This window comes from Quercus lobata, chromosome 7 (genome assembly GCF_001633185.2).
Source record: "Quercus lobata isolate SW786 chromosome 7, ValleyOak3.0 Primary Assembly, whole genome shotgun sequence".
Classification (NCBI taxonomy): domain Eukaryota; kingdom Viridiplantae; phylum Streptophyta; class Magnoliopsida; order Fagales; family Fagaceae; genus Quercus; species Quercus lobata.
Genome location: NC_044910.1, coordinates 42,283,919 through 42,305,045, shown reverse-complemented (window position 1 = coordinate 42,305,045; position 21,127 = coordinate 42,283,919). Strand labels below are relative to the sequence as shown.

Sequence of the window (21,127 nt, the reverse complement as noted above, 5' to 3'; positions counted from 1 at the left end):
TGTTATAAAAATATGGTAAATATAGAATTTTTTATTTATTAAAGCTATATCTATTCTTTTTCTTGTAATTTGAGAATCAAACCTTTATGCATTCATGTAAATAATTCAGCTGCTCTGGGTTGTCCTAAGAAAAGTGTTATAATTTTGTGCCAACCCCAAATGATTGATTAGTAATAAAGAGCATAAAGATATGATCAAATGATTGGATGATATAGCCGGCGCGATTTTTGGGTTATTATTGTCCATCTAGTACGTAAGAACTGATATCAGTGCATAATATGAAGTGAGTGGGTCAACTGCACATGAGCTCTTTGATTAAGTGGCTAACACACCTCCATTAATTACTTCAATCCTTTAATACACAATATTATATATATATATATATATATATATATAAATGAAATGAAATCCCTTCCTACAAATCACAAAGATCTTCACCAACAATTTGCAACTCTTGGGGGTGTGATTATTAAATTGGTTAATCAGTTATAAAAAAAAAAAGGGTACAGCAAACTATAGTTCAAACAAAATTAACACACAAAAAAACCCAAACAATAAAAGCCAAAAAAAAAAGAAAGGGTAGGAGAAGCGCAAATTCTGTGGTTCCAGGCTTGCAAACCAATCCTCCAGAAAGGAATCGTTGGGTAAAAGTAATGGGTTTGCTTCAAAGCCAACCGAATCTTACTCGTTTCCTCGCCTCCTCATACTCACATTGCATCTCTCTCTCTCTCTCTCTCTCTCTCTCTCTCTCCTATGCACACCTGTATTTTATATTTTTATGCCTATATATAACTTCCCAAGGTTGGAAACGCAAGACTGGCAAAGCAAATTCATGGTTACTGTTCACGGGGTCTGCCTTTTGCTCTACTTGAAACCCTCTCTCTCTCTCTCTCTCTCTCACCATTCACTATATTAACTCCCACTCTCTAGCTTTTGCTTCCTACATCACCCTCTTTCTCTTATCTTTTTCTCTCTCTCTATTAGAAAATTAAGGTGTTGATAGATAGAGATGATGATGGAAGCTCAAGAAGAAGTGATGGGGTATAAGGATCACACACAAATAATCAAAGGCAAACGTACTAAGCGCCAAAGGCTACCATCCCCACTTAGGCTAACTATGGCTACGACCTCATCTAGTGGTGGTGGTGGTGAGGGTAGTAGTACTGGTGGTGTAAGAATTTATGATTATTCTGGTGGACTTGAACGTGCTGTGGCTTCTCCTACCACCTCAGTTGAATTCGCAGAAAGTACAGAAGAAGAGGAGGACATGGCCAATTGTTTGATTCTTTTGGCTCAAGGACATAGCCGAAAAGTTTCATCATCAGAGCCAGTGGCTACAACAAATAATAGCGATAAAGCAGCAGCAGCAGCCGGGTCACATGCGTTCCAGTGCAAGACTTGTGATCGGTGCTTCCCTTCGTTCCAAGCGCTCGGTGGACACAGAGCCAGTCACAAGAAACTTAAGGCTAATACAGAAGAGAAGAAATTGGTTTTGGTTGTGGATGAAGAAGATGATCATCGATTTAACAGTACTAGCACAACCCTTTCATTGCAAACAGCTAATAGGGTTCAGTGTAATAGTAATAATAACAAAGCTAAGGTTCATGAGTGTTCGATATGTGGCACTGAGTTCTCATCTGGCCAAGCCTTAGGGGGACATATGAGGCGGCATAGAACGTTTATTAGTCCAACTGCAACAACCATGAGTGTGGGAGCAAGTAGTCCTGATCAGTCTCTTGAAGCCAAGAAACAAAGAAACAATATTGTACAATTGGATCTTAATCTTCCAGCCCCAGAAGATGATCAAAGAGCCGATTCCAAGTTTTCATTCATGTCGAAAGATCGAGTCCTCGTCTTCTCGGCCTCTTCTTTGGTGGATTGCCATTACTAAAGTGCAACTAGTGAATTATTGACATTATTTTTACTCATGTTGTTCATAATTAATTGTTCATTCTTCTAAATTCTTTTGATGTCTATGTTCGTGAAATATAGTTGAAATTCAATTCTTTGGGCAAGTGGCTTGTGTGTTCATGTGGAACTTCGTGGTTCACACAAAGTCTATTACTTTTATTTATTTATTTTTAAGTTAACTATTACTTGTTGTGTTAACTATGGCACTTGTTCCTTTTCTAGTGTGAGAAGCAAGTGAGAGAGAGAGAGAGAGAGAGAGAGAGAGAGTATAAGGAGAGCAAAGAAGGGAAGATGTTTATTGCCACCACCGAAAGTGGTAGATTAGGTTCCATTGTTTCGTTTGCAAGAAAGCTTAAAGAGTTGTCTATATCTGTCTGTTTCATTAAACTGACGAAAAAAAAAAAACTGAAGGCAAGCAATGCCAGTAGCGAACTAGTAGTTGCCCTTCTTTTATGGATTCACCTATATATTTAATTGGAAAGTGATATATATACCACAAGGTACAGACAACCTTAAATCGTATATTAAAACCTCTAATTAAATGAGCATTACTGCCTGTATGTACTAAATTCACATGAGATTTATTTTCTTGTGATTATACTTTTCAATTTATCACATGTGATGTGATTATAATCATTGCAAGCATTAATATATAGGCTATAAATATCTGGCACTCCATACTTTGCCAAGTTTTCCTCTTTATGGTTGGTATGGTGCACCGATCACTTTCAGTTCTTAGCCTTATCATAACAGCTATGTTTATCTTCTAAAGAGAATGGTTCTTTGTATGTGTCCTGCATTAGCAATTATAGCCATACAAACTTTTTTTAGTTTGCATATTTGAGATAAGATTTCCATGTTATAATCGGATCTAAGCCAAATTTTTAATAGATTACCCATTGGACTAGTGTTTAATATTTATCCAAAAAAATATCCAAGAACATGTACTTATCATAAAGTTGGAAATAACGGCAGAATTCATGGTAAGAGATCAGAGAGGACAAAATTAAGAACCTTATACGGTTATACCTAGTTGTTTTGTCTTGTTCTTTCACTTTCTAAGCAATTACTTGCCCCCACACACACACATAGAGAGAGAGAGAGAGCTAACAATGATGATTGATGAGGAGTTGATTCAAATAATTTAAGTGTTTGTTATGTGCACATTTGGTGGGGGTGTTGAAAGCAGACACATGTGAGGGACTTTGCGTGAGACATCCAAATTCATGGGAGAGAGAAGAAGGTGTCATTGACATTATTAGCACATGTGTGGTGGTTACACTGCCTTAAACAAGCACAAAAAAATAAGAAAAACTCTCTAATCAAAGCTAGAGAAACGGTTTCATTTAATGTTGTCGTTAGTTAGTTTGAGCAAGGCTTTTTTTCTCGCTGAGCCAGTGGGCAGTGCGGCCACTCAACTAACTAAAGCATATACCAGGATAGTTTATGCTAACGAGGTTGTAGTCTTGTAAAGCGTTGCACACTATACATTTTACCCTTTTTTTAATCCTCCGGTTTGGATGAGAAATTTGATATTTACATATATAGATAATTCAAAATGATGAGATTGTGAAACCATCGTTTTAAATTTCATCGATTAAAATTTTTTGTAAGTTGGAATTTGAATACATAATACATGAATAAGAAAATTGACGATCTTACCACTGACATTAATATCACACTCAAAATTATACAAATCAAAATTTTTACCATATAATGTCACGTTGGCTAAGCTTTTTTAATTTCAATTTCGTCACCGCCATCAACAACTTTGTCAATGAAATTATTGGTCCCTCAATCTTTGTTCTCATCTTTCCTTTCGAATCGGACCAAGCTTGGGCTCCACTCCTCTTATTGTTGTTTGTCATCACTCACCACCACCACCGTCAGCTGTGGCTTTCGTGATTCTATATGTTTTAAACAAAAGTCCGTGAGGTCCCTCTCTTTTCTTCAGGCGGTGATGATTTTGTTGTGGTAAGATGGTGAATTTGTGATTTAGGGATCTATGTGTTTCACAATGAATAGGCTATGGTGTTTACTTTGAGTTTGCTTTTGTGCCTTAATGTTTATGGGTGTGGTAGAGGGGTGTAAGAAATGTTGTTGATCCTATTTTGATTTGTCTATTGGAACAAAATATTTATGTATCTATATATTTCGGTATACCATTTTAGGATTATTGCTACATATACAACAATATATTTATATTAGTAATATAAAATATGTATATCCAATTATTTATTAAATTTATAATACATTAATTCAAAATTAAATAATAAAATTTATTAACACCGTCATTTTATGATAAAGATATTGTTTTAAAAAAAATTCATAGATAAAGTCGGTAGATCCAATTGCTAGTTCAGCGTCACATATACCATATTTTTCACACCTCAATTTCAATGGAGAGAGAAAATGAAGGGGGGATTGGGGAAAATAAGAAGAATAATTGAAGAATAAGTTGGTGTTGAGAGAGAGAGAGAGAGGATTTCAGAATGACCTAAATGAATGGGATAACAGTTAGAATGGATTTTAAAAGATAATTAAACAGAAATGGACTGGAGTAATCTAAGGGCATGTTTGGTAGACTGTAATAGGTGTTGTAATGTAATAGTTATTCCTATGGTTTAGTTATTCTTTAGTTTGGTTATATTTTTATTACAAGGAATAGTCATTCCTTATGAATAGCTATTCTTCAAAATGAGGAATAACTATTCCTCTTTAAAAAGTTGTATTAGCTGTTCCTTAGTAAGTGCAATAATTTTAGAACTTAATATATTTCTGTGGGGCCAGAGAATTTGTGACCCTGACCCATTTTACATTAGGGCCCAAGGCCTGAGCCAAGGAGAGCTATTGCCGAGGACGCATAATGAAAGTCCAAAAAAGGCCTAAGGATATGGCCGAGGAGGATCTTATGCTCGGCACCCCATAGAGCCCCTAAAGGAAAAGACGAGCTCAGTGCAGGAGCAGGCCAAGTGAAAAAGCTGCCAATACTGCAATAAAGAACTCTGCGTCTGATAGGTCCATACTCTTCACCATGCTATTCAGCTTTTACAACCACCCCCAACCACTCTAGGTATGGTCTGATAGGACAAGTCTCAACCCCAAAAAGTGGAGCTTACACGTGGACACTAGAAGGAGGGTAAATGTTAGTATAAAAGGGAAAAAAAACCAATTGAAGGAGGGGTCGTCTCCCAGACCATGAAGTCTTAAAAAAGGAGAATAATAAGAACACTAAGCTCCTCGGACGAGGTCTAAAGACCGGAACCACTCATGTCGCATCAGAAGAAAGTCTTGTTAGACATGTCAGGTTCACCTTCATGTAAATTTCCATAGAAATCATGACTAACCGCTGTTCGGTGATCCAGGCCTAGCCTTTTAAGCCCACGCTCTACAAATTATATTGTTTGGGCCCTTAAACGTAAGAACCCAATATCATTTTGGGGTCGTTACAAATTGTGTCTTTACAATTGGCGCCGTCTGTGGGAAAGGCTTGTGCGTTGGCACAGACGGTGGGTTGAACTCCTGTCAACCCAGGGCATGCGAAAGCCCCTCCATTACTTCCAGCGGCCTGGTGTTGTTTCCCTAATATAAAGTCCTACTAGGGGCTATGCTTCGACGCACCAGCGACAAGGGCACTTCTAGGGGATTCCACCATCAGTTCGACGACCCATGCCTTGGCTGAGGGGCTAATCCTCGGTACTTAAAAGAAAGATTATGAGTTTTGGACAGAACCAAGACATTGTATGGTCCTCGGATTCAAGCCTATGAGGAAACCAACTACTTAAAAGAAAGATTATGAGTTTTGGACAGAACCAAGGCATTGTATGGTCCTCGGACTCAAGCCTATGGGGAAACCAACTACTTAAAAGAAAGATTATGAGTTTTGGACAGAATCAAGGCATTTATGGTCCTCGGACTTAAGCCTATGGGGAAACCAACTACTTAAAAGAAAGATTATGAGTTTTGGACAGAACCAAGACATTGTATGGTCCTTGGACTCAAGCCTATGGGGAAACCAACTACTTAAAAGAAAGATTATGAGTTTTGGACAAAACCAAGGCATTCTATGGTCCTCGGATTCAAGCCTATGGGGAAACCAACTACTTAAAAGAAAGATTATGAGTTTTGGACAGAACCAAGGCATTGCATGGTCCTCGAACTCAAGTCCATGGAGAGATTACCCATTAAAAATTGGGTTAAGTCCTGGACCGAATGGAAGTCCCGGTCTATCCTCGGATCCTCAATTTTAAGGGAACTAACGCAAACGAGTGTTTAGGCCCGGTATAGCCATACCTCGGTCCTCGGACCAGATGCCAAAAACGATTAAGGCCATGTGTTACCAAGAACACGGCCAAGCCCCTTAGTACTTGGCAACCCTCTCGGATGGTTTCTTTTGGGGTTACTCATTCTCGAATGACTGCCTCACGCGCAATACAGGGCATTCAACTGTTATCACGGTTAGTCTCGTATATTTAACCTACTGTAGGTTGGTATTATTATGCTTGACAGTCTCAATAAGTTCAAAATAATAGCTTTTTGTTACAAGGGTTTCTGCCCTAAGTATCGTTCAAAAAAATACACATATGAAATACATCCATTTACAAAGTAATTACTGCAGAAAAGAAAGAATATGTAGAATAAAACAGAATCATCTTTTATTAAGACAAAGAAATAGTACAGCGTACAATGAGGGGCTTAAGTAAGCCTATACCAAAAGCTAACTACAGAAGCAAAAAGAAAAAGATACAAGGAAGAGATAAATCCTTCAAAACTCTGCTCTAGTAGAGATTATGCATGACAGGATGGCCCCGCTGATGGAAGAGAAGAAGAAGCAGAAGAAGAAGTAGAAACACTAGGGTGGCCCCGGTGATGGGAAAGAAGAAGAAGCGGAGGCGGAAATAGGCACCAATGAAGGAAGAGAGGAGGAAGCAGGGATGCTTAATCCCAGCATCAGCTCTGACTTCTAACACGCAGGTGTCATATTAGCAGCGCTCGAGAAAGAGCGGATGGTACTGACGACGAGAAACCCCACTGCTGTCGCACCAAAAATCTGACGCGACCAACACCTGCTTCGGATTTTGACTGAAAGAGGTGGAGGCATCGCTCCCACCTTGTGAAAGCGGAGAACTATCTTGAGTCTCTGTCTCCCCTGTCCTAACCGCGCCATCTTGAATCTCGGAAGGACCCAGTGCCTCTGGAGCGGGTGTGGTTCATTCACCCGTACTCGTACCTTAAACATATCACTCTCTAAGGTTTAATTGCACTGGCAATGAAAACTTTGAGCACAGTTGAAGGATTAGGAATTTGAAAGGACTGAAGGATCTGTACGTAAAGGGAGTGATCACCTACCCTGTTTCTTATATGGAGGGCAAGTTGGTGGCATTTAATCTACGTAGATTTTCAAGAAGTGCTACAGACGAGACAGTTTCTACTCAACTCCCAACACCGTCTACAACCATAGGATTTGGGTGGCCTCGTAAAGGGGACATATTAAAGACGCGCCTCGAGCACTGAAACGGCGAGGACGCGGCGTGAGTAAATTTAAAGGAATGTCTCATAATCCGGCGCACCTCCCAGGCAAATGAAGAGACACCGACATTAATGAAGGGCAAAGCTGGGCAAGCCATGATATAGGCCCGACATCACCAAAACCCTCCTCCCCAACTAAGAGGTCGGGCAGCAGTATTTTAAGGGGTTATTGTGGGGCCAAAGAATTTGTGACCCTGGCCCACTTTACATTAGGGCCCAAGGCCTGAGCCAAGGAGAGCTATTGTCGAGGACGCATAATGAAAGTCCAAAAAAGGCCTAAGGATATGGCCGAGGACGATCTTATGCTCGGCACCCCATAGAGCCCTTAAAGGAAAAGACGAGCTCAGTGCAGGAGCAAGCCAAGTGAAAAAGTTGCCAATACTGCAATAAAGAACTCTGCGTCTGACAGGTCCATGCTCTTCACCATCCTATTCAGCTTTTACAACCACCCCCAACCACTCTAGGTATGGGCTGATAGGACAAGTCACAACCCCAGAAAGTGGAGCTTACACGTGGACACTGGAAGGAGGGTAAATGTTAGTATAAAAGGGAAAAAGAACCAATTGAAGGGGGGGGTCGTCTCCCAGACCATGAAGTCTTAAAAAATGAGAATAATAAGAACACTAAACTCCTCGGACGAGGTCTAAAGACCGGAACCACTCATGTTGCATCAGAAGAAGGTCTTGTTAGACACGTCAGGTTCACCTTCATGTAAATTTCCATAGAAACCACGACTAACCGTTGTTCGGTGACCTAGGCCTAGCCTTTCAAGCCCACGCTTTACAAATTATATTGTTTGGGCCTTTAAACGTACGAATCCAATGTCATTTTGGGGTCGTTACAAATTGTGTCCTTACAATTTCCAAATAAACAAACTTTCTATATAAATCTAACAATTATAAAAATAAAAAATCATAAAAAATAACACATATCTCTCTTAAATTTAAAAATAACAATTTTTAAGGAGATATAATTGTATGAATAAGATATTTCCTAAAATAAATGTTAAGTTTCAGTCTAATGTTATAACTCACAACCAAACTAATGAATAGGTTTAGTTATTACATTACAATACACTTTATTACTAGTAATAAAGATTACAATTCATGTCGTAATCCTCATTCAGTGTACCAAATGTACTCTAAGTAAATTTGTTCTCGGCACAATTCGAGGAGGTCTGTTCTAGTATATATTGATTGAAAATGGTTATAGATATGGTTCAAACTGTTACTGTGCTTTCTCTTACAATTTTCTGATCCTCTTCTCTCATTGATTCCTCCTTCTTTTATACTCTTTTCTATTTTCATCTCCACCCTCCATGTGCAGGCCAGATGATTGGTCTTGATACTTGTTCCATTAGCCTATTCCTAAAGTCTTTAGGTAGTAGCTGTAAGGCTGAAAGTCACTGTTCAGGTAACATCTCCACATTAATGCGACTATAGAATTAGTTAAAGAGCAATTAATGCGCTGGTAGCAGCTTTCTCCTTAGATATTTTAGGAATCCCCTCTATCCTTTGTTTTTGCAATACTTATCTTTGCCAATAGAACCTCCTGGAACATCCCCTTGGACGGCAGACCACCTCTACGGACCCCGGCTTGGGGTAGCCGAGGAGGCACTTATCCTCGGCCTATCCTCCAGGGCCATTGTGATCAAATCTAACTTCTTCATTCACTAGTACGAGCTCCCTTGACAATGTTTACCCTTCCTCGGACGTCTCTTTATCCTCAGCTTGGGCCTGAAGGCCCAATATATACATAAATAATGAACTCCTGGGCCCAACACCCCTACATTTAGCATACGAGTTTTAAACGCTAGTATGAAAGTTATGCCGGTTTTAGTCAGAATTGAATGAAATTGACATCATTAGGTACAAGATGATTTGCTACTTAATTTGAGTGAGAGAAAAAATTTTATATTAAGGTAAAGTGAAATTTGAAGAACCTAAATAATTTTTTTGCGAATGAGTTTCTCTAGATTTTGAATTAATTTCTTGAGAAAAATCATAGACAAAGTTTGTGTTCCAATTGGAATTGTTGATGTTCCTTTCCAGCATTTGTTTTGGTTGCCAAGAAATTGGGATTTGAATGCTTTTTTTACCTCTCTATATATTAGTTCATGTAATCTATTGAATTTTGAAGATTTTTTTATTTATTTTATTTTATTCTTAGGGCTATTTAATTGACATGACGTCATGTCATTAAAATGATGTGAATTTCATTGGACCAACTAATACACACAACAAGCTTAGATGACATCTTACCTTTCTCTCAAAGAACCCGCTATATAGAGTTTGGTTTGCATCCCTATTGTGTTTTAAAACTTCAAAAGTCAGTAGTTATTAACTTCTTAATGTTGTTTCTAAAAATAAAATAAAAAACTTCTTAATTTTTTCTGATTAAAAATAACTATAATGTTTTATTGCCCTTTATTTTATTCAAGTCTATTTTTTTTTACAAAAAAAATAGACTTTTTATTTATTTTTTTTCCCCTAAAAAAAAAAAGTCTATTTTTTTTTTTTTTTGTAAAAAAAAAAAAACTATTTGTTTTTGTTTTTTGTGTGTGTTTTTTTATTTTTATTTTTCTTATAAACTAATTTCTTGAAAGTTTATTAAGGATAGTTTTGAAAAACTAGTATAATTTTTCCATAATTAAAAGAAAATAAAAACCAACAAATACAAATTGTAAAACCTGAACACACGCAGGGTCCGCTAAACCCTTTTTGAAACACGGACACACAGAAACCCCCAAGTGAACTCAGGAAAGAGAGGAGTCAAAAAGAAAAAATGGCGGTTCCAGGAAGGCGCAACGGTATGATAGAAGACGACGAAGACATAGAAGAAAACGGTTTGTTCGAAGAAGAGGGTCTGGTTGAGCTCGACGACGAAACCCCTCCCCACCTCCGCGACCTCGCCGCCGCTACTCAGCTCGGTGACCTCGAAGCCCTCCGCCTCGCTCTAGGTCCTCTTATCACTCCTCTCTCTCTATCTCTTTCATATTGCTTTTATTGCCTCGCCTATTTTATTTTGTTAATCTTAACTCTTAAGCTTGTTTTCAAATTAAAGCCTAGGGTTTCATCATATGTTCTTTTTTTTATGAGTTATAAAAAAAAAAGTGACATGGTTTTACTCTTTTTGTATATTCGAATTTCGAACTGAATATTTGGGGAAAAGGAATAGAATAGAATTAAGGAGTAGTGACACACCCAATTTGACGACATGCTGAAGTGGTCAATTGTAAAATGTAGCGGAGTGAACTAGGATGTGAAATTGGGTGTCCCTAGGTTTATTGTATTATTTAGTGTGCTTTAATGTTTACATGGTTTGCAAAACGCATTAGTTAGTTCATTTTGTTTAATGTGTAGGACTGCTTTACCAGACATAAGTGGATAGACTGATAGCATTAGAAAATGTCTTGTTTCAATTCCATAGTGTGCTGTGTCCCGCCCGCGGGAGGGGGGGGGGGTGTGGGGGATTGTTAATTGTGATGCTGAATCTATCGAGCTTGGAGGTATTTGGATGCGTTTGGTTTGGAGTGGTTGGCATTCGAATTTGGCATGTAGAAGATTTCTTGATGAGCTGAATGGTAATGATTAGTGTTTGGTATTTGAGATTTTACCAAGTATAGTGTTATACTGGGTCTGTTTCTATGACAAGTTTTAATTTTTTTGGCCTTTGAGTTCTGGATATGCAGTATGGGGTGAAGTGTGGGGTGCTGGTTAGGACATGCTGAAGACTGGTTTTGTGTGTGTGTGTGTGTGTGAGAGAGAGAGAGAGAGAGAGAGAGGGTTGATCAGCGAAGCTAGTTTGATATATTATTTGTCATGATAGTCATTCCTCCCCAGTTTCTTCAATTGTCAAATGAAGGATATAATAACTTAAAATGTAGTGATCATGGGTTAAATAGGATTTTGAAATTTTTTATTGTCATGGAGAATCTGCATTCAGTAGATTGTGAACTTTGAGTGTGGAAGTCACTCCTCTGAGCTGCATTCCCAAGATTCAGAATTGAAGTTCAAGAGTCTTATAATAATATATTTTTCTTTAGAACATTTTTAGAGGGTGGGGGAGGGTGTTACTGAAATATACAAGAAAGTGGACCTGTGGAAGGAGTTCTAATAAAAAAGAATTTCAAAGAAGTAAGAAAAATATTTGTAAGTATTTTTTAAACTGATAGACTCTTGCCTGCAAATCAGGAAGAAAATATAAACTCACTAGAAATAAATATCTTATGACAGACTGCTGGTTGGCTGGTTCCTCTATCAGACTTTGTAGTTCAACAGAGAGGTTAAATTGGTTGCTTATGTTTTTAGTCTTTCTGGTCAGAGAGCTCTAACTCAACTGACACCTCCTCCCCTTATAAGAGCAAGGTGGAGGATGAAGTCTTGGGTTCAAGACCTACTGGTGAGTGTGTAACTAATAATAAAATATAATGTTTTAAGTCTTTCTGCATGTTATTTGTATTAATGTTAAAAAATAAAAGGTGTTTAAATGTCCTTTAGAACTTGAATTTTGATGTGTTAGAAATGAGTTGTTGCATGAGTCTACGTAGGATTATATAGGAAATTTATTTCGATTTCTAGGAATGACACTTTTGCATAGAATTATGTTTTTAAATGCTATGGAAACAGCATCAGGGTATCTCTTTTGTGTAGCATCCATATGCTCCATTATAGTCACCTTTCTGCTAATGCTTTGTTTTATCTGTGAATGGGTACAGATAACTTGACTGGAAGCATTGATGAACCTGTGGAAGATGGGGACACAGCTCTCCATCTGGCCTGTCTCTATGGCCATTTGCCCTGTGTCCAGGTCAGTCACCTCTTATTTCTGTCTGCTACTTCTTATTATTAGTGTTTCTTTCATGATAAAATGTCTTTTAACTTATGGATACTATTTTCCCAAACAGCTACTTTTGGAAAGAGGAGCAAGCTTGGAGGCTAAGGATGAAGATGGTGCAATTCCTCTTCATGATGCTTGTGCAGGGGGTAGGCGCCACTTCAAAAACAGTCATATCTGAACTATATTTTTCCTCCATATTCTGTGATTCTATGTTGCTGGCTAATCTTTTTTCTTTGACTCTTCTTTCTGCATCGACTACTACAGGATTTATCGAGATAGCCCAACTTCTATTAAACTTTTCTAATGACTCAGAAATTGTAAAGAGGATGCTAGAATCAGTTGATGTTGAAGGTGATACTGTGAGTATTAATCAAACTGGACACTCTTCTGTAGTTTTATTGGGAGGTCCCACTGTTAAACTAGCTGCTGAAACCTGAGTCCAAAATAATGTTAGTTATGTGGTTGACAAGAAGAATGCACACTGGCACAGTGATCAAATGATTCCACATATATTTTTATTTTCTTTCTTTTCAAACAAACATTATTTTTAATAGTCTTGATAGTCATTTTGACATTACTTTGCAGCCTCTCCATCATGCGGGAAGAGGTGAGCATGTTGATGTTATAAGGTTCTTACTGGCTTCTGGGGCTTCTCCTACAAACACAAACTCATATGGAAAGGTTAGTAGTTGAAGGGATTTCAGAATTAGGTTTCTTCTTCATTGTTGTTTTTCTAATTGGTAATAATTTTAGCAGACCCCAAGTGAGCTAGCTGATCAGAACACAGAAGCTAGGAGAATTTTGGAAGCTGCTGCTGCTGCTGTGGCAAGCGAGTAGGCTTTACCAAATACTAATTGAAAATGTCCATTTTTTAGGCTGTAGCCACCGCTTTTTGGTCTTTTGCTATAAGTAGGTAACTCCAGAAGTTTGCTGATCTTTGATGACATCATTGTTTTATCTATCATATAGACTTTCAGTGAAATATCTGCAATGTTTTAAAAGTACAAATTTTATACCAGGGTGTATGGTACATTAGGTTCTCCATTTAAATTCAAACACTTGTCTTCAATGATCAATATGCAGAAACGATATTATCTTTCTTAAGTAGATTAAGTGTAATCCAGTTGTGTTTGAATTTAATTGGAGAGCCCAATGTAGTGCACATAAAATACTGTACCTAAGTTTTGTTCTTTATACCATATGCCCCATGTATCTAACTACTGTAGGGGGTTTTAGTTAACTTTCTCAGTTCTCACCTTTGGTTTGATGGTTGGGCTCATCTTCAATTGCCAAATAGACAAATAGGGATGAGAAGCCATTATGGTTTGAGTATTGAGAGTAATGAAAATTATGTTGTAAGTTCTTGTTAAATGTCAACAAACTTTACTGATTGAATAAAAAACTTTGTTCCGGGAGACCTTGAGCCCATTTGCTTGGTTTGAAAAGCCTACTCTTGGTGATAGTTGAGAAGAGAAACAAAGTGAAAAGAAGTCTCATCAGTTAAATTTCTGAAGAAGTTTTAGATTAGCTAACTAAAATCAGAAGTAAAAGCCGCTTTTCCATAACTATAAGTGATTTGCTCAAAACAGTGCATTAAGTCTCTATTTTGAGCTTCAACAACCTAATAATGGGCACAAGTTTATTCAGGAGTTTGGGTTTGTTGCAAACTTTGCAAGATGATCATAGGCTCAACTTTGAACAGATTTGTATACTCTCAATGATCAGCTTCTATTATGTTGAGGACTTTGCTGGATGATCAAGGCTGTAAATGGGCTAGACCTTTGTCTTATGCTATACAAGACACTTCAAAAGGATCTATTAAAAGATTAATTTAATATGCTATATTGTAACAATTCAATTCTGGACTAGGTGATGGTTGCCAGGCTGCTCTGATGTTGGCTAGTCTGTCTTGCACCAACTAATAATACCCCTAAATAATGTTGCTGGCAACATCATAGATTATGAAGAATAACAGAATATCCTATAATGTACTAGGCGGGCTTCTTGTTTTAAGGTTAAATTTAAATTTTAATCATTAATCAAGTAACCACTAAAGTTATTGGAGTCTAATGAAAATATTGTTTTCATTTATTTCACACAAAAAAAATATTATTGGAGTTTTTATTTAAAACTAGAGAAAATCTAGAAAGTAGAACTAATACATGTTTTAAAATCGAGTAATGCAGGTTAATAAATTTTGCCACAACTTGCTCACATTGCAAGTCATGAGTGGTGGAGTTCTGGACTCACTACTTTTACTTCCACTATTCATAATTTATCAGGTAAGTAAGCTAATGTTTTCCTTTATTAAAATTCTCAGTGTTCCTATGTAACAAATTATATGATTAACTAAACAGACAACGATATGATTAACTGAACAAACAACGGTTGCGGAAACAGCTACTAACTCTCAACAACAAAGAAAGATCAATTCCCAAAGTTCTCTCATTAGCTACAAAATGTTAATCCAATGCATTCGTAGCCATGAAAGACCAACACAACAAGCAAGCTGAAACCAATCACCGCCCAAATAAATGCCACGTCATCAAACATGCATTTCTCCTCGCTTCACCCGAGACACAGCAGATCCCTCCCCCGCCAAAGATACAGATATTAAACTTTAAAACTTCATTGAAAAAATGAAAACAGAGAGACTTTCGTAGAAGAAAGAGAGAGAGAGATAATAAAGTCCAATTCAGCCCAACTTCACTTGGAGCTCGGACATGGCGACCAGAGCTCGAGCCGACTACGATCACCTAATCAAGCTCCTTCTCATCGGCGATAGTGGCAAGTGACTCTCTTTTCTCACCACTTTTTTTTTTTTTTTTTTTTTTTTGGGAATAAAAATTAGATATATTTCTCACATATTATAATTATGTATATGCAGGAGTAGGAAAGAGTTGCTTGCTATTACGTTTCTCAGATGATTCTTTTACAACAAGTTTCATTACAACGATTGGGTGTGTTTTTCAGACCCTTTGATTTGTTTTTATATTAGTATTAGTATTAGCTAGTTTCATCGTTTTCAATACTTTCCTGAACTTTTTTTTTTCTTATTATAATTCCATAATCAGGATTGACTTTAAGATTAGGACCGTAGAGCTTGATGGTAAGCGTATCAAATTACAAATATGGGATACTGCTGGCCAAGAACGTTTTCGTACAATTACAACAGGTACCTAAAATTTTCCGATCAACTATTTATTGTTTTCTTTCAAAATGACCTGCAATATTATATTGCTCAAAGTAGCACCTACTAATATGCTATGCTAAGGTGTGCCCATTTGGTACATGGGCTTGAAACCGCACTTTTTCAAAATATGTTTTATTTAAGGTGCACTTGGTTTTAGACTATTTGCCTTTGGCTATGATTTATAGGAGATTTCTTGTATCAACAAGTTAGAGTTGGGGATGCAACACTGTGTCAACTTGTAGTTGATACTTATTTGGACCCATATGAAGAATTCTTTACTTAAACCCTTTTTTTAGAGCACAGTTAGAATGTCCTACTTAACCCGAACCCCCCTCCCCTTCAATCTGGAGGTGCCATTAGAGTCATTAGACCAACCGGGTGGTTGGCGACTTTTTATTTACCTAGAACAAGTTTAGAAATTATAAGTGTATTAAGAAATTTGATTAAGAAACTTAACTGCAGGTCATGGATCTTTGCATGCAAATGGATAGGCAAACATATGTTTATAGTGTTCAATATTATTGATTCACAATAAGACACGTATCTGTGTCATGTTTTTATAATTTTCTTGATGTTGTGATCAACTCTTGTGTCCGTTTCTAAGAATGACATTCATCTGCAAGTCCAAAAATCATACCCTTTTAATGACATAAACTGGACTCCTGCCCCTGCATTTAGTTTCGTAAAATCATGCCTAGAATTTTAAGAAACTAAGTGCTGGTTTAGGTGTTGATATTTGATACCATGGGTAAGGTCTAGTTGTTTTCTTTTCTTTCTTTTTTCTCTTAATGTGACAAATTTCTTTGTTTTATTCAATTTTGTGATGTTTGTCAATTGTTTCTTGTAGCTTATTACAGGGGAGCCATGGGTATATTGCTGGTCTACGATGTAACAGATGAATCATCTTTTAATAGTATATCTCCTTTTCTTTTCTTCGTCTTGCATTTTGCTTCTTCATTATCAGGCTTATATAGCTCACATGGTATTAGTGAGCTGGATTAACATTTATAAAAAATAAAAAATAAAAAAGCTAAATTGAAGCTTTACATATGTATGATCCCCTGGTCTAATATTTGTGTAGACATCAGGAACTGGATCGGGAACATTGAGCAGCATGCTTCTGACAATGTGAACAAAATATTGGTGGGTAACAAAGCTGACATGGATGAGAGCAAAAGGGTAATGATCGAAATCTGTCTAGAGACATATCTTGAGTGGCTGTATTTTTTCCTGACATTATAGGAATCCTCTTGTAGGCTGTCCCAACATCAAGGGGCCAAGCATTGGCTGATGAATATGGTATCAAATTTTTCGAAACGGTAAGCGTGAATGGGTGGAATGACTCAGTTGGGAACTACATACCTCATATATGCAACTTGTTTAGACCACATTGGCACATAGTTTATCTATCATTATCTTTGAGTCTCATAAAACCAAAATTCAATAGCATGAAAAGCATCTAGCTCCCTGAGGATGACATGGTTATAATCCCTCTAGTTCGCTAATATTCTTGAAACCCTTTGAGCAGAGTGCAAAAACAAATTTGAATGTGGAGCAGGTCTTCTTTTCTATTGCTAGAGACATAAAGCAAAGACTCACAGAGACCGACTCCAAAGCCGAGGTGACATATGTCTTCCTGCACCTACAATGGTGATGTGGAGTAATATCTTAGATTGTCTCTGATATATGATTCTGTTAATGCAGCCCCAGACTATCAACATCAGTAAACCTGATCCAGCCAAGGGCTCAACTGCTACAACGGAGTGGTCAACATGCTGCAGCTCATGAGGTTATCCAAATGAGCTGGGTTGAGCCATTGTCGCATGCATGTGTTATATGGTTCCTCAATTATGTAAGGCTGGTTCTGGTATGTTAAGGAAAGCTGGAAGCACCTTCTGCTCACATTTTTAATCTATGGTTGTTGTATATGCTCCCAAAATCTATGGGGGAGGAAATCCGCCAAACGCTTTATAAAAACTAATATAATGACCTACTTTCTTTAAAGGTGCATAGCAGGGTTTTTGCTTGTCCTTGTATCTTCCTGTTCCTCGTTGATCCATCAATTAATGGGCTCTGTTTCTTTGCAAGGTTGGTTAGTTTGTATGTTGTAATAATCAATAACTAATCGTCGGGAAAGTATTATGAAAATTTATTTATATGCAAAAATCAACTGTGCCTTTATTGGTCTAGGAAATGAACATAATGGTTCATTTCAAATTCCAGGAAATGAACCAGAGGCAGATGACCTTATGGAAAGTGATACTTGATCTTGCTGACCGAGGTTTTAATCACAAGTATACAGAGTCTCAAGTCCTATTAAAAAGCATCAACACTAATACTCTAATTTCAATCTCCATTACTAGCATTAAGACAGCTGTGCTGGTGTTGTATCCACGCTTTTTTTGGATTTGGATCCTCTCCATTTCCCTTTGAAATGGAGAGTGTCCATTTCACGGCCAGGATTGATTTGAAATAAATGAAAGGCTAGGATGTGCCACATCATTTAAAAAGATACTGACTAATTCTCAAAAAAAAAAAAAAAAAAAAAAATTACTGACTAATACTACTATGAAGTTAACGGAGGATTCTGTCTAAACTATGGTTAAGTTTAGATGAGAGTGTGTTAAACTTATCTTTTAAGCTTCGTGAATTGCGATTTCGTCACCAAGACATTTCAATAAGAACAGATCTAGAAGTAACAAAATGACAAGAGCAGAGTCTAGAAAAAGAAGACGAAGCAGTACAAGCGTTGACGTCGACGAAGAACAGGAAGAGGAAGACGAAAATACTTTTTTTTTTCCCCTCAATTTGATTGTTCTGCTTGTAATGCATTAATTTCGTTAATTGACAATTGATTCGGGTCATCTTTTCTTTTTGTCTTTTTTCATTTTCTATTTTTTGTTCCTTTTTTTCTTTTTTCTTTTTTTTTTCTTTTTTTTCTCTTTTGGTTGCTGAAAATGAAGGAAAGTTTGTATTTTTGATGGGTTTGGATGCCACAAAAACTGATGCAAAAAAGGGAAAAATGAAGGAGGTACCCAGTACCCACACATGATGCTCCCTAAATCTTTTTGCAGGCATTGCACAGATTTGATATGTCGACCTTTTACAGACAATCAACCACAAACCTATACAATCTTGATTTATCCAAATAGCTAAAGGCTATAAATTGCAAAGGCAAGCAATACTGATTTTCTCATATTATGTTTAACATTCACAAATTTTCCACAAATTTAAGTTGCATAAAAAGGAAACATATCCACAAGTGGAAAATTAAAGACACTTGGTAAATTTATGTTTTCACAAGACACAATTTTCATAATCTTTTACACTTCAAAGCTTGACTTTTTAAATCAAGTAGTTGAACCACAAAAAACAAAAGCATCCTCCTTCAAAGGTGTATGAATGTATGTTAAAAGAATTAGAAAAATTAAAAATTATAAGGAATGAGTAGTAATATTAAGAATTGTGAAGGACATGGATACGTTTTTATCCCCTCCACAACGAGGAACACTACTGAATATCTTCGTCGACTGCCCTAGATGACTGATGAGGCACCCATATCAAAAAAGACTCTCATTCTCTTTTTTGTTTTTTCCCCTTTTTTTTTCTCCAACGTTGACGCTTACTTTAGCAAACATTAAGACTTAGTTTGTTTAACCACAGTTAACTTTGCTATTAGAGTTAAGTTATTCATTTTTAATTGATGTGGCACATCTTAGCCATAGATTTATTTTCAAAGTAATCCTGGCCATGAAATGGAGGGGATCCGCTTTTTTTGGTGTCTATTTTCAATTAAGAAAGTCTATATTTAGACCAAATAGAATATCTCGAAACTCAATCAATTAAATCCCGAATAAAAGCAAAAGAGTAATTCATCTAATCACCAATGCAATCAAATGATTTAAACTCCACAAGATTCAAACTAAACAAAAGTCTCAAATAACTCCTCACAAAAACTATCTTTTGGAATTAAAAATAAAATCCTAACACATAATAAACTTATTCAAAACAACCAAGTGCAAAAGTAGTCCACCTAAAACACATCGATCACGTTCTAGAACCCACTTGTAACTACAAACCAAAGCAGCTAATCTAGAAGAAAATATATGAACAGTGGGAATGAACTAAAATCTCAATAAGTAGAAATTCATGCAACACCATTTTGTGGAAACAAAAGGTACTACTAGGTTCACATAAAACATGTAGCAAGTGTAATATTAACATGGGTGGCTAACAATAAGTTGATAAGTTAAAGAGTGTACCAACATAAAAATTAATTTGATGGGTCTAGTTAGTAGTTAGATTGAATTATTTGTACATATTTACTATCCTAGATAGTTAAGGGTCAGGGTATAGGGAGGTTGTTGGGTGGCTATTGTTTTTATTTATGAAGCTAAGACTAGTTTCTTGGAATGTTAGGGGTTTGAATAACCTGCAAATGTGCTTAGTGGTGAAGAACTTGTTGAGAAAGTGGAGGTAAGGCAACGATGTGGTACTCCTTGGTGTGTGGTTTGGGATTTTTATGACATTGTCATCCCAGTGAGAGGTTGGGTTATGGAGTCATGACAAGCTGAATTTTTATTTATTTATTATTTTATGAGATGACAAGCTGAATTTATTGTGAATAAATTTAGTCATGATTCCTTGGATGCATACTTAAACACAAAGACGTGACTCTAATTGAACAAAGGAGGAGACAAAGTGTGAGGAAAGAAAATGAGTTTGAATTTCATTTTCTAACAAGCTTTTATTTACTATGTTAAAGGTAATAAAGATGTAATCTAAATATAATACTCATAGTATTTTATGTGGAGAGTGATCTTAAAATATTTGAAGAAGTTATGGTTTCTAAAAATAGTTTTTTTTTTTTAATTTTTTTATTATATAATTTTAACTTATAATGTCTGTTCTTGATAATTATGCTCTTTATTTTCAAACCAAAACACCAATCGGTTTTTTATTTAAGTGAAAATTAAATTTTAAATCTCTTGTTCAACCATCAAGGTTGAGCTAACTGAAACTCACTAAATATAATTTTTTAAGTTATGAATAGTAAGATGGACTCAATCTTATCTGGTAAAGGGTAATTTTTTACAACTTATAATTTTTTCCCAATTGTAACTAGTGTAAATGTGCAATATCATTTTCTTATGAAATCATTATTAACCTTACTTTTATTTAACATCAATAATTACCTATAACCTCAATAATTATGAAAATTTGGTGAACTTTTTTGTATTTATTACTTATCCTGTTATTCATGAATAACTTGGTAAATGAGAGAGAGAGAGAGAGAGAGAGAGAGTTCCTTTGGAGGCTAAAATAATCCAATAAAATAATGGGTTTACGCAGAAAACAATGATGATTTGAGAACAAATAGACCTTTCACCAATGTTAAATGGCTCTACTTTGCTGGCTAGCTCTTTAATAGTGCCGTCACATTTTGGTTAACAAACAATGATAGTGCCCCTTCACCTGATAGTGGTTTCCCACGCGCTATTCACTTGGGTCCTTCCTGGGACACTACTAGACATTCAATTTAATCATATTCAAATGTAAATTGTATTATATATCTGTGCTTAAAAGAACTCATTTGGTCACCATGTGGGCGTTCAGCGTGAGCGTGACAGTAGTCCACTCCATCCTTCACTTTTT

General features: G+C 36.5%; 3 protein-coding genes across 3 annotated transcripts; all 3 read left to right on the top strand.

The window, feature by feature from the left end:
- The first annotated feature begins 609 nt into the window (after positions 1 to 609).
- On the top strand, positions 610 to 2,059 carry LOC115953454 (zinc finger protein ZAT5-like). The gene has a single exon (XM_031071099.1). It carries the CDS (start codon positions 1,010 to 1,012, stop codon positions 1,889 to 1,891), a length of 882 nt encoding a protein of 293 aa, XP_030926959.1. The 5' UTR covers positions 610 to 1,009; the 3' UTR covers positions 1,892 to 2,059.
- Positions 2,060 to 2,147: 88 nt separating this feature from the next.
- On the top strand, positions 2,148 to 17,559 carry LOC115953293 (ras-related protein RABE1c-like). The gene is made up of 9 exons (XM_031070895.1): positions 2,148 to 2,166; positions 14,948 to 15,066; positions 15,167 to 15,239; positions 15,354 to 15,454; positions 16,320 to 16,385; positions 16,554 to 16,651; positions 16,729 to 16,791; positions 17,001 to 17,093; positions 17,177 to 17,559. The coding sequence occupies exons 2-9, from the start codon at positions 15,003 to 15,005 to the stop codon at positions 17,258 to 17,260; spliced, it is 642 nt and encodes a 213-aa protein (XP_030926755.1). The 5' UTR covers positions 2,148 to 2,166; positions 14,948 to 15,002; the 3' UTR covers positions 17,261 to 17,559.
- Positions 10,099 to 13,519, top strand: LOC115953294 (poly [ADP-ribose] polymerase tankyrase). Its single transcript, XM_031070896.1, has 6 exons — positions 10,099 to 10,399; positions 12,158 to 12,249; positions 12,347 to 12,425; positions 12,544 to 12,638; positions 12,865 to 12,960; positions 13,036 to 13,519. The coding sequence occupies exons 1-6, from the start codon at positions 10,225 to 10,227 to the stop codon at positions 13,114 to 13,116; spliced, it is 618 nt and encodes a 205-aa protein (XP_030926756.1). The 5' UTR covers positions 10,099 to 10,224; the 3' UTR covers positions 13,117 to 13,519.
- Positions 17,560 to 21,127: the final 3,568 nt, after the last annotated feature.

Bases quoted from the DNA above. Each gene is read 5' to 3' on its own strand.
- LOC115953454 (XM_031071099.1), top strand. From the start codon at position 1,010: ATGATGATGGAAGCTCAAGAAGAAGTGATGGGGTATAAGGATCACACA.
- LOC115953294 (XM_031070896.1), top strand. From the start codon at position 10,225: ATGGCGGTTCCAGGAAGGCGCAACGGTATGATAGAAGACGACGAAGAC. The intron at 12,250-12,346 runs GTCAGTCACCTC...TTTCCCAAACAG, and splicing joins GCCATTTGCCCTGTGTCCAG to CTACTTTTGGAAAGAGGAGC. The intron at 12,426-12,543 runs GTAGGCGCCACT...CGACTACTACAG, and splicing joins TCATGATGCTTGTGCAGGGG to GATTTATCGAGATAGCCCAA.
- LOC115953293 (XM_031070895.1), top strand. From the start codon at position 15,003: ATGGCGACCAGAGCTCGAGCCGACTACGATCACCTAATCAAGCTCCTT. The intron at 16,652-16,728 runs GTAATGATCGAA...ATCCTCTTGTAG, and splicing joins ACATGGATGAGAGCAAAAGG to GCTGTCCCAACATCAAGGGG. The intron at 16,792-17,000 runs GTAAGCGTGAAT...CCCTTTGAGCAG, and splicing joins GTATCAAATTTTTCGAAACG to AGTGCAAAAACAAATTTGAA.